Genomic DNA, 13,856 nt, shown 5'->3' with positions numbered 1-13,856 from the left:
CCCACGACCCCACTCCACTAGCCCACGACCCCACTCCACTAGCCCACGACCCCACTCCACTAGCCCACGACCCCACTCCACTAGCCCACGACCCCACTACACTAGCCCACGACCCCACTACACTAGCCCACGACCCCACTACACTAGCCCACGAACCCACTACACTAGCCCACGAACCCACTACACTAGCCCACGAACCCACTACACTAGCCCACGACTCCACTCCACTAACCCACGACCCCACTACACAAGCCCACGACCCCACTCAACAAGCCCACGACCCCACTCCACAAGCCCACGACCCCACTCCACTAGCCCACGACCCCACTCCACAAGCCCACGATCCCACTCCACTAGCCCACGACCCCACTCCACTAGCCCACGATCCCACTCCACAAGCCCACGACCCCACTCCACTAGCCGACTCCACAAGCCCACGATCCCACTCCACTAGCCCACGACCCCACTCCACTAGCCCACGATCCCACTCCACAAGGCCACGACCCCACTCCACAAGCCCACGACCCCACTCCACAAGCCCACGCCTCCACTCCACAAGCCCACGCCTCCACTCCACTAGCCCACGACCCCACTCCACTAGCCCACGACCCCACTCCACTAGCCCACGACCCCACTCCACTAGCCCACGACCCCACTCCACTAGCCCACGACCCCACTCCACTAACCCACGACCCCACTCCACTAGCCGACTCCACAAGCCCACGATCCCACTCCTCAAGCCCACGACCCCACTCCACTAGCCCACGACCCCACTCCACTAGCCCACGACTCCACTCCACTAGCCCACGACTCCACTCCACTAGCCCACGATCCCACTCCACAAGCCCACGATCCCACTCCACAAGCCCACGATCCCACTCCACTAGCCCACGATCCCACTCCACTAGCCCACGAACCCACTCCACTAGCCCACGAACCCACTCCACTAGCCCACGACCCTACTCCACTAGCCCACGACCCCACTCCACTAGCCCACGACCCCACTCCACTAGCCCACGACCCCACTACACTAGCCCACGACCCCACTACACAAGCCCACGACCCCACTACACAAGCCCACGACCCCACTACACAAGCCCACGACCCCACTACACAAGCCCACGACCCCACTACACAAGCCCACGACCCCACTACACAAGCCCACGACCCCACTCCACTAGCCGACTCCACAAGCCCACGATCCCACTCCACTAGCCCATGACCCCACTCCTCTAGCCTACGATCCCACTCCACAAGCCCACGCCTCCACTCCACAAGCCCACGCCTCCACTCCACAAGCCCACGACCCCACTCCACAAGCCCACGACCCCACTCCACAAGCCCACGACCCCACTCCACAAGCCCACGACCCCACTCCACTAGCCCACGACCCCACTCCACTAGCCCACGACCCCACTCCACTAGCCCACGACCCCACTCCACTAGCCCACGACCCCACTCCACTAGCCCACGACCCCACTCCACTAGCCGACTCCACAAGCCCACGATCCCACTCCACAAGAACACGACCACACTCCACTAGCCCACGACCCCAATCCACTAGCCCACGACCCCACTCCACTAGCCCACGACTCCACTCCACTAGCCCACGACTCCACTCCACTAGCCCACGATCCCACTCCACAAGCCCACGATCCCACTCCACTAGCCCACGAACCCACTCCACTAGCCCACGAACCCACTCCACTAGCCCACGAACCCACTCCACTAGCCCACGACCCCCACAGTCATGCCCCCACAACCACGCCCACGACCCCAGTCACGCCCAGGCTCCCACAGCCAGCCCCCACGCTCCCACAGCCAGCCCCACGCTCCCACAGCCACGCCCACGCTCCCACAGCCACGCCCACGCTCCCACAGCCAGCCCCACGCTCCCACAGCTACTCCCACGTCCCCACAGCCAGGCCCACAGCCAGCCCCACGCTCCCACAGCCACGCCCACGCCCCCACAGCCACGCCCACGCTCCCAAAGTCACGCTCCCACAGCCAGGCCCACGCTCCCACAGCCAGCCCCACGCTCCCACAGTCACGCCCATGCTCCCACAGCCAGCCCCACGCTCCCACAGTCACGCCCACGCTCCCACAGCCAGCCCCACGCTCCCACAGCTACTCCCACGTCCCCACAGCCAGGCCCACAGCCAGCCCCACGCTCCCACAGCCACGCCCCCACAGCCACGCCCACGCTCCCAAAGTCACGCTCCCACAGCCAGGCCCACGCTCCCACAGCCAGCCCCACGCTCCCACAGTCACGCCCACGCTCCCACAGCGTGGGAGGCTGGTACATAAGCTGGAGAGACAGGCAGGTGTAGCTGGTAAGGTGCTCCAGTGGATAAGGGAGTATCTAAGCAATAGGAAGCAGAGAGTTACGGTGAGGGGTGAGACCTCCGATTGGCGTGAAGTCACCAGTGGAGTCCCACAGGGCTCTGTACTCGGTCCTATCTTGTTTCTGATATATGTAAATGATCTCCCGGAGGGTATCGATTCATTTCTCTCAATGTTTGCGGACGATGCTAAAATTATGAGAAGGATTAAAACAGAAGAGGACTGTTTGAGGCTTCAAGAAGACCTAGACAAGCTGAAGGAATGGTCGAACAAATGGTTGTTAGAGTTTAACCCAACCAAATGTAATGTAATGAAGATAGGTGTAGGGAGCAGGAGGCCAGATACAAGGTATCATCTGGGAGAGGAAATTCTTCAGGAGTCAGAGAAGGAAAAAGACTTGGGGGTTGATATCACGCCAGACCTGTCTCCTGCAGCACATATCAAGCGGATAACATCAGCGGCATATGCCAGGCTGGCCAACATACGAACGGCATTCAGAAACTTGTGTAAAGAATCATTCAGAACTTTGTATACCACATATGTCAGGCCAATCCTGGAGTATGCAGCCCCAGCATGGAGTCCATATCTAGTCAAGGATAAGACTAAACTGGAAAAGGTTCAAAGGTTTGCCACCAGACTAGTACCCGAGCTGAGAGGTATGAGCTACGAGGAGAGACTACGGGAATTAAACCTCATTTCGCTGGAAGACAGAAGAGTTAGGGGGGACATGATCACCACATTCAAGATTCTGAAGGGGATTGATAGGGTAGATAAAGACAATCTATTTAACACAAGGGGAACACGCACAAGGGGACACAGGTGGAAACTGAGTGCCCAAATGAGCCACAGAGATATTAGAAGGAACTTTTTTAGTGTCAGAGTGGTTGACAAATGGAATGCATTAGGGGGTGATGTGGTGGAGGCTCACTCCATACACAGTTTCAAGTGTAGATATGACAGAGCCCGATAGGCTCAGGAATCTGTACACCTGTTGATTGACGGTTGAGAGGCGGGACCAAAGAGCCAGAGCTCAACCCCCGCAAACACAACTAGGTGAGTACAACTAGGTGAGTACAGTTACTCCCACGTCCCCACAGCCAGGCCCACGACCCCACAGCCAGCCCCACGACCCCACAGCCAGCCCCACGACCCCACAGCCAGGCCCACGACCCCACAGCCAGGCCCACGACCCCACAGCCTGGCCCACGACCCCACAGCCAGGCCCACGACCCCACAGCCAGGCCCACGACCCCACAGCCAGGCCCACGACCCCACAGCCAGGCCCACGACCCCACAGCCAGGCCCACGACCCCACAGCCAGGCCCACGACCCCACAGCCAGGCCCACGACCCCACAGCCAGGCCCACGACCCCACAGCCAGGCCCACGACCCCACAGCCACGCCCACACCCCACAGCCACGCCCACGACCCCACAGCCACGCCCACGACCCCACAGCCACGCCCACGCTCCGACAGTTACGCCCACGCCCCCACAGCCACGCCCACGCCCCCACAGCCACGACACTACAGCCAGTACGACCCCACAGCCACGACCCCACAGCCACGCCCACGACCCCACAGCCACGCCCACGCCCCCACAGCCACGACACTACAGCCACGACACTACAGCCACGACCCCACAGCCACGCCCACGCCCCCACAGCCACGACACTACAGCCATGACCCCACAGCCACGACCCCACAGCCACGCCCCCACAGCCACGCCCCCACAGCCACGCCCACGCCCCCACAGCCACGACACTACAGCCACGCCCCCACAGCCACGACCCCACAGCCACGACCCCAAAGCCACGACCCCACAGTCACGCCCCCTACAGTCACGCCCCCTACAGTCACGCCCCCTACAGTCACGCCCCCACAGTCACGCCCCCACAGTCACGCCCCCACAGTCACGCCCCCACAGCCACGCCCCCACAGTCACGCCCCCACAGCCACGCCCCCACAGCCACGACCCCACAGTCACGCCCCCACAGCCACGACCCCACAGTCACGCCCCCTACAGTCACGCCCCACAGTCACGCCCCCACAGTCACGCCCCCACAGTCACGCCCCCACAGTCACGCCCCCACAGTCACGCCCCCACAGTCACGCCCCCACAGCCACGACCCCACAGCCACGACCCCACAGTCACGCCCCCACAGCCACGACACCACAGCCACGCCCCCACAGCCACGCCCCCACAGCCACGACCCCACAGCCACGACACCACAGTCACGCCCCCACAGTCACCCCCCACAGCCACGACCCCACAGTCACGACCCCACAGCCACGACCCCACAGCCACGACCCCACAGCAACGCCCCCACAGTCACGACCCCACAGCCATGACCCCACAGCCACGACACCACAGCCACGACGCCACAGCCCGCCCCCACAGCCACGACACCACAGCCACGACACCACAGCCACGCCCCCACAGCCACGCCCCCACAGCCACGCCCCCACAGCCACGACCCCACAGCCACGACACCACAGTCACGCCCCCACAGTCACGCCCCCACAGCCACGCCCCCACAGCCACGACCCCACAGCCACGACACCACAGTCACGACCCCACAGCCACGACACCACAGTCACGCCCCCACAGCCACGCCCCCACAGCCACGACCCCACAGCCACGACACCACAGTCACGCCCCCACAGCCACGCCCCCACAGCCACGACACCACAGTCACGCCACCACAGCCACGACCCCACAGCCACGACACCACAGTCACGCCCCCACAGCCACGACACCACAGTCACGCCACCACAGCCACGACCCCACAGCCACGACCCCACAGCCAGGCCCACGACCCCACAGCCAGGCCCACGACCCAACAGCCAGGCCCACGACCCCACAGCCAGGCCCACGACCCCACAGCCACGCCCACGACCCCACAGCCACGCCCACGACCCCACAGCTACGCCCACGCTCCGACAGTTACGCCCACGCCCCCACAGCCACGCCCACGCCCCCACAGCCACGACACTACAGCCACGACCCCACAGCCACGACACCACAGCCACGACACCACAGCCACGCCCCCACAGCCACGCCCCCACAGCCACGAAACCACAGTCACGCCCCCACAGCCACGACACCACAGTCACGCCACCACAGCCACGACCCCACAGCCACGCCCCCACAGCCACGCCCCCACAGCCACGCCCCCACAGCCACGACACTACAGCAACGCCCCCACAGCCACGACCCCACAGCCACGACCCCACAGCCACGACCCCACAGCCACGCCCCCACAGTCACGCCCCCTACAGTCACGCCCCCTACAGTCACGCCCCCACAGTCACGCCCCCACAGTCACGCCCCCACAGTCACGCCCCCACAGTCACGCCCCCACAGTCACGCCCCCACAGTCACGCCCCCACAGCCACGACCCCACAGCCACGACCCCACAGTCACGCCCCCACAGCCACGACCCCACAGTCACGCCCCCTACAGTCACGCCCCCACAGCCACGCCCCCACAGTCACGCCCCCACAGTCACGCCCCCACAGTCACGCCCACACAGCCACGCCCCCACAGTCACGCCCCCATAGTCACGCCCCCACAGTCACGCCCCACAGCCACGACCCCACAGCCACGACCCCACAGTCACGCCCCCACAGCCACGCCCCCACAGCCACGCCCCCACAGCCACGCCCCCACAGCCACGACACCACAGTCACGCCCCCACAGTCACGCCCCCACAGTCACGCCCCCACAGTCACGCCCCCACAGTCACGCCCCCACAGTCACGCCCCCACAGCCACGACCCCACAGTCACGACCCCACAGCCACGACCCCACAGCCACGACCCCACAGCCACGCCCCCACAGCAACGCCCCCACAGTCACGACCCCACAGCCACGACCCCACAGCCACGACCCCACAGCCACGACACCACAGCCACGACGCCACAGCCCGCCCCCACAGCCACGACACCACAGCCACGACACCACAGCCACGACACCACAGCCACGCCCCCACAGCCACGACCCCACAGCCACGACCCCACAGCCACGACACCACAGTCACGCCCCCACAGTCACGCCCCCACAGCCACGCCCCCACAGCCACGACCCCACAGCCACGACACCACAGCCACGACCCCACAGCCACGACCCCACAGCCACGACACCACAGCCACGACCCCACAGCCACGACACCACAGTCACGCCCCCACAGCCACGCCCCCACAGCCACGACCCCACAGCCACGACACCACAGTCACGCCCCCACAGCCACGCCCCCACAGCCACGACACCACAGTCACGCCACCACAGCCACGACCCCACAGCCACGACACCACAGTCACGCCCCCACAGCCACGACACCACAGTCACGCCACCACAGCCACGACCCCACAGCCACGACCCCACAGCCACGACACCACAGCCACGACACCACAGCCACGCCCCCACAGCCACGCCCCCACAGCCACGAAACCACAGTCACGCCCCCACAGCCACGACACCACAGTCACGCCACCACAGCCACGACCCCACAGCCACGACCCCACAGCCACGACCACACAGCCACGACCACACAGCCACGACCCCACAGCCACGACACCACAGTCACGACCCCACAGCCACGCCCCCAGTCACGCCGCCACAGCCACGCCTGCCACAGCCACGACACCACAGTCACGACACCACAGTCACGACACCACAGTCACGACCCCACAGCCACGACACCACAGTCACGACCCCACAGCCACGACACCACAGTCACGCCCCTACAGCCACGACACCACAGTCACGCCACCACAGCCACGCCACCACAGCCACGACCCCACAGCCACGACCCCACAGCCACGCCCCCACAGCCACGACCCCACAGTCACGCCCCCACAGTCACGCCCCCACAGTCACGCCCCCACAGTCACGCCCCCACAGTCACGCCCCCACAGCCACGACACCACAGCCACGACACCACAGCCACGACCCCACAGCCACGACCCCACAGCCACAACACCACAGTCACGCCCCCACAGTCACGCCGCCACAGCCACGCCGCCACAGCCACGACCCCACAGTCACGCCCCCACAGTCACGCCCCCACAGCCACGACCCCACAGCCACGACCCCACAGCCACGACCCCACAGTCACGCCCCCACAGTCACGACCCCACAGTCACGCCCCCACAGCCACGACCCCACAGTCACGCCCCCACAGTCACGCCCCCACAGTCACGCCCCCACAGTCACGACCCCACAGCCACGACCCCACAGCCACGACCCCACAGTCACGACCCCACAGTCACGACCCCACAGTCACGACCCCACAGCCACGACCCCACAGCCACGACCCCACAGCCACGACCCCACAGCCACGACCCCACAGTCACGACCCCACAGCCACGACCCCACAGCCACGACCCCACAGCCACGACCCCACAGCCACGACCCCACAGTCACGACCCCACAGCCACGACCCCACAGCCACGACCCCACAGTCACGACCCCACAGTCACGCCCCCACAGCCACGACCCCACAGTCACGACCCCACAGCCACGACCCCACAGTCACGACCCCACAGCCACGACCCCACAGTCACGACACCACAGCCACGCCCCCACAGCCACGCCCCCACAGCCACGACACCACAGCCACGACACCACAGCCACGACACCACAGCCACGACGCCACAGTCACGCCCCCACAGCCACGACCCCACAGTCACGCCCCCACAGTCACGCCCCTACAGTCACGACCCCACAGCCACGACACCACAGTCACGCCCCCACAGCCACGCCCCCACAGTCACGCCGCCACAGCCACGACGCCACAGCCACGACGCCACAGTCACGCCCCCACAGCCACGCCCCCACAGCCACGCCCCCACAGTCACGACACCACAGCCACGCCCTCACAGTCACGACACCACAGTCACGCCCCCACAGCCACGCCCCCACAGTCACGCCCCCACAGTCACGACACCACAGTCACGACACCACAGTCACGACACCACAGTCACGACACCACAGTCACGCCCCCACAGTCACGCCCCCACAGTCACGACACCACAGTCACGACCCCAGTCACGACACCACAGTCACGCCCCCACAGCCACGACACCACAGTCACGCCCCCACAGCCACGACCCCACAGTCACGCCCCCACAGCCACGACCCCACAGTCACGCCCCCACAGCCACGACCCCACAGTCACGCCCCCACAGTCACGCCCCCACAGTCACGCCCCCACAGCCACGCCCCCACAGTCACGACCCCACAGTCACGACCCCACAGTCACGCCCCCACAGTCACGCCCCCACAGCCACACCCCCACAACCACGACCCCACAGCCACGACACCACAGTCACGACACCACAGTCACGACACCACAGTCACGACACCACAGTCACGACACCACAGTCACGACACCACAGTCACGACACCACAGTCACGACACCACAGTCACGACACCACAGTCACGACACCACAGTCACGACACCACAGTCACGACACCACAGTCACGACACCACAGTCACGACACCACAGTCACGACACCACAGTCACGACACCACAGTCACGACACCCACAGCCACGACACCACAGTCACGCCCCCACAGCCACGACACCACAGTTACGCCCCCACAGCCACGACACCACAGTCACGCCCCCACAGTCACGCCCACGACACCACAGCCACGCCCACACCCCCACAGTCACGACCCCACAGTCACGACCCCACATCCACGCCCCCACAGCCACGCCCCCACAGCCACAGCCACGCCCCCACAGCCACGCTCCCACAGCCACGACCCCACAGTAACGCCCGCACAGCCACGCCCCCACAGCCACGCCCCCACAGCCACGCCTACAACACAGCCACGCCCCCACGCCTACGACAACACAGCCACGCCCATACAGCCACGCCCACACAGCCACGCCCATACAGCCACGCCCCCACGCCTACGACAACACAGCCACGCCCATACAGCCACGCCCACACAGCCACACCCATACAGCCACACCCACACAGCCACGCCCCCACAGCCACGCCCCCACAGCCACGCCTACAACACAGCCACGCCCCCACGCCTACGACAACACAGCCACGCCCATACAGCCACGCCCACACAGCCACGCCCATACAGCCACGCCCCCACGCCTACGACAACACAGCCACGCCCATACAGCCACGCCCACACAGCCACGCCCATACAGCCACGCCCCCACGCCTACGACAACACATCCACGCCCATACAGCCACGCCCACACAGCCACGCCCATACAGCCACGCCCACACAGCCACGCCCCCACAGCCACGCCTACAACACAGCCACGCCCCCACGCCTACGACAACACAGCCACGCCCATACAGCCACGCCCACACAGCCACGCCCATACAGCCACGCCCACACAGCCACGCCCACACAGCCACGCCCCCACAGCCACGCCTACAACACAGCCACGCCCCCACGCCTACGACAACACAGCCACGCCCATACAGCCACGCCCCCACGCCTACGACAACACAGCCACGCCCATACAGCCACGCCCACACAGCCACGCCCATACAGCCACGCCCACACAGCCACGCCCACACAGCCACGCCCCCACAGCCACGCCTACAACACAGCCACGCCCCCACGCCTACGACAACACAGCCACGCCCATACAGCCACGCCCACACAGCCACGCCCATACAGCCACGCCCACACAGCCACGCCCACACAGCCACGCCCCCACAGCCACGCCTACAACACAGCCACGCCCCCACGCCTACGACAACACAGCCACGCCCATACAGCCACGCCCACACAGCCACGCCCATACAGCCACGCCCACACAGCCACGCCCACACAGCCACGCCCCCACAGCCACGCCTACAACACAGCCACGCCCCCACGCCTACGACAACACAGCCACGCCCATACAGCCACGCCCACGCTTCAAACAAGTGAGGGAGGCAGCCGGCCACACACCTGGTCATCTAGCTCCAATGTCTCCATTATAATATTAAAAAAAAGAACTAATCATGTTCAAGCTTTTCAGCTTTGCTGAAGAACTGAGAAGCTAACCTCATGTTATTAACCGTAAAACACAATTTAAATATAATTTTAAAAATATGTCTGGAACGTTTTTCAATGTAAACAATGGCGGCGGCGGCGGCGGCGGGCTGTGCTCCTCTGCCTCAGTTACAACTACAGGACCAACATTAACTACCATAACCTTACCTTTATTGTTGAGTGTAGTGTCTGTGGTGGGCGTGTTGAGTGTGGGCGTGTGGTGGGCGTGTTGACACTGTGGGCGTGGTGGGCGTGTTGTGGGGCGAGACGCCATGGAGGCCGGCAGCACCAGCGTCTCCTCCTCCACCCTCCGCTCCCACCTCTTACTCCTCAACCACTCTCATCTATTCCCACTACCACACTTCTTTAATATATAAAACAAATTTACTAAATAATTTTGTGTTTGCTTTAATACTTTGGGGGCATTTTATTGTTTATATTTTATGATAATTACATGATGTTAAATTTAAAAAGTGTACTGCCGCGCACTCTGCTCTCCATTACAAACCTGACAATAACTGTCTGGTATATTACTTTTTTGGGTTATACCTCGACCCCTGAGAACAGTCTTTGTTCCTTATGTCTCACCCCAGGTTATGCTCACTTATATGTTCTTGCATGATGAGCTTCAGCTCCTGGGTCTTGCCTTTCTGTCGCAGGTAGCCTATTATATAATTGTCCCCCAGACATTGTGGCTACCATAGTGTAGCCTCGCCCATCACCACTTGTATCTCATTCCACTTGCTCATTAATCTTACACTGAATAAGTTATTGTTAACACTCACATGGCTAATTTGAGTTGAAATTTACATTTGAGTTACAAATGTCTTTCAAATGTGTCTTACAAGTGTTTTACAAATGTGTCTTACAAGATTAAAGTTAATCTTGTTTTGTCCTTTTTCCTAATGTCTGAAAAATCTTACAAATGTGTCTTACAAATGTGTCTTACAAATGTGTCTTACAAATGTGACTTACAAATGTGACTTACAAATGTGACTTACAAATGTGACTTACAAATGTGACTTACAAATGTGACTTACAAATGTGTCTTACAAATGTGTCTTACAAATGTGACTTACAAATGTGTCTTACAAATGTGTCTTACAAATGTGTCTTACAAATGTGTCTTACAAATGTGTCTTACAAATGTGTCTTACAAATGTGTCTTACAAATGTGTCTTACAAATGTGTCTTACAAATGTGTCTTACAAATGTGTCTTACAAATGTGTCTTACAAATGTGTCTTACAAATGTGTCTTACAAATCTTACAAGTCTTGTCGCCTCATATCCTTCATGTTTCCCAAAATGGTGAGATGAAGTTTCTTAGGTTTTCCTCATAACTCCTGCCTCGCCCTTCTCCTCGCCAACTACCTCAGCCAGGCTCCAGCCCTAGACAGGGTCGACTGGGCTCCAGCCCTAGACAGGGCCGACAGGGCTCCAGCCCTAGACAGGGCCGACAGGGCTCCAGCCCTAGACAGGGCCGACAGGGCTCCAGCCCTAGACAGGGCCGACAGGGCTCCAGCCCTAGACAGGGCCGACAGGGCTCCAGCCCTAGACAGGGCCGACAGGGCTCCAGCCCTAGACAGGGCCGACAGGGCTCCAGCCCTAGACAGGGCCGACAGGGCTCCAGCCCTAGACAGGGCCGACAGGGCTCCAGCCCTAGACAGGGTCGACAGGGCTCCAGCCCTAGACAGGGTCGTCTGCAACAGTTTAGTAAACCTTAGTGTTGTTGTAGGTGAGGATGCCACAGTGGGGCTGGATATTCTAGTGATGGTCTACAGTTAGTGGTACAAGACCTGAAAGCTTCCTTTTCCAAGTTTCTTCAGACTATATAAATGTTTGACAACTTTGCATACACCGCTGATGTTATCCTAGTTATATGTGTGGTATTTGGTGACGCTTGTGGCTGATCACAGTTGTAAGGTAGACATGAGGCCACTGCTTGGTTATGGACTTTAATTACATTTATACTGTTGTTGTTGTTGTTGTTGGGTTTGGGGCAGCTACCCTTCAGGGCCGTGTGCACCCCGTCGTTGGTGTGTGTCGAGGAAACATAACTCGCCAGTTGGCAGGAAAACTGCCTCGCTTTACATCAGACACACATCCCACACACAGAACCAACTGGAAGCCTATCTATCGACCACCCAGGGACACCGGACAATAGATGCATCAAGGCGTCCTCTGAACTGTGCTTAACATAACAAAGTTGATTCATCCTGTTTCATCTCTGAAGACGAGCGGACGTCTAGACACCTGCTCGGCTTGGGGGCAGCCAGATCACCTTCCGTTATGCCAGTTTACCCATAGGGTGTTGACACTGTCGTCTGGCATTATTCAACGGTCAAGATTGTTACGACGCTTGGCGCACATATCGCCTGGGGTCACAGGAAAGATGATTCATTTTGAATGTTTTCTGGATGGTTCTTTGGGCGGGTAGACGGTGTCCGGCGCCATCTTGGTCGAGAGGTGCTGGGAGTAGGTGGATCTTGGTGGGCTCCTGGTGTGCCCTCAGACGTGGTGGGCTCCTGGTGTGACCTCAGCCGTGGTGGGCCACAGTGCCAGGGCCCACCACAGAGCCAGGACACACCACAGAACCAGGGCCCACCACAGAGCCAGGGCCCACCACAGAGCCAGGGCCCACCACAGAGCCAGGGCCCACCACAGAGCCAGGGCCCACCACAGAGCCAGGGCCCACCACAGAGCCAGGGCCCACCACAGAGCCAGGGCCCACCACAGAGCCAGGGCCCACCACAGAGCCAGGGCCCACCACAGAGCCAGGGCCCACCACAGAGCCAGGGCCCACCACAGAGCCAGGGCCCACCACAGAGCCAGGGCCCACCACAGAGCCAGGGCCCACCACAGAGCCAGGGCCCACCACAGAGCCAGGGCCCACCACAGAACCAGGGCCCACCACAGAACCAGGGCCCACCACAGAACCAGGGCCCACCACAGAACCAGGGCCCACCACAGAACCAGGGCCCACCACAGAGCCAGGGCCCACCACAGAGCCAGGACACACCACAGAGCCAGGGCCCACCACAGAGCCAGGGCCCACCACAGAGCCAGGGCCCACCACAGAGCCAGGGCCCACCACAGAGCCAGGGCCCACCACAGAGCCAGGGCCCACCACAGAGCCCGGACACACCAGAGGTTCACAAAGACCACCAAACTCCCGGCGCCTTAAGACCAAGCTGGCGCCAGACACCATTTCCTACCCGATGAGCCAACCGGAGAACTGAGAAAGAAACAAACCACTGTCAACGTGTAACATCGGTGTCCATTCTGTTCTTCGTAATTCGTTCTCTACTCCTCTCTGCACCCGTATTCTACTTTAGCTCTCTCTACCAAGGGACCCCAAAACTGTTACTTGAGCCGACCCCACGCCACGTGGTCTTAAGACGATGGACCGACTTAAGATTCTACAACCCATATGTCGTGAAATAGACTTCTAACAAAACTCTAGAATCGCCTTACGCTGCCACCACCAG

The 13,856-nt window shown here is 62.0% G+C and overlaps 1 protein-coding gene across 1 annotated transcript in view; it reads left to right on the top strand.

Moving 5' to 3' along the window:
• The first annotated feature begins 1,750 nt into the window (after positions 1 to 1,750).
• Positions 1,751 to 13,856, top strand: part of LOC138360184 (uncharacterized) — a 50,323-nt gene continuing 38,217 nt past the window's right edge. Inside the window, exons 1-2 of the mRNA XM_069320130.1 lie at positions 1,751 to 2,333; positions 8,981 to 10,258. Of these exons, the coding sequence (XP_069176231.1) occupies positions 1,751 to 2,333; positions 8,981 to 10,258 (1,861 nt within the window). The remainder of the gene's footprint in view (positions 2,334 to 8,980; positions 10,259 to 13,856) is intronic.

The sequence above is a fragment of the Procambarus clarkii genome, unplaced genomic scaffold (assembly GCF_040958095.1).
Source record: "Procambarus clarkii isolate CNS0578487 unplaced genomic scaffold, FALCON_Pclarkii_2.0 HiC_scaffold_99, whole genome shotgun sequence".
In the NCBI taxonomy this organism is placed as follows: Eukaryota; Metazoa; Arthropoda; class Malacostraca; order Decapoda; family Cambaridae; genus Procambarus; species Procambarus clarkii.
Note: the sequence above shows the minus strand (reverse complement) of the source record. Positions and strands in the feature narration are given on the sequence as shown.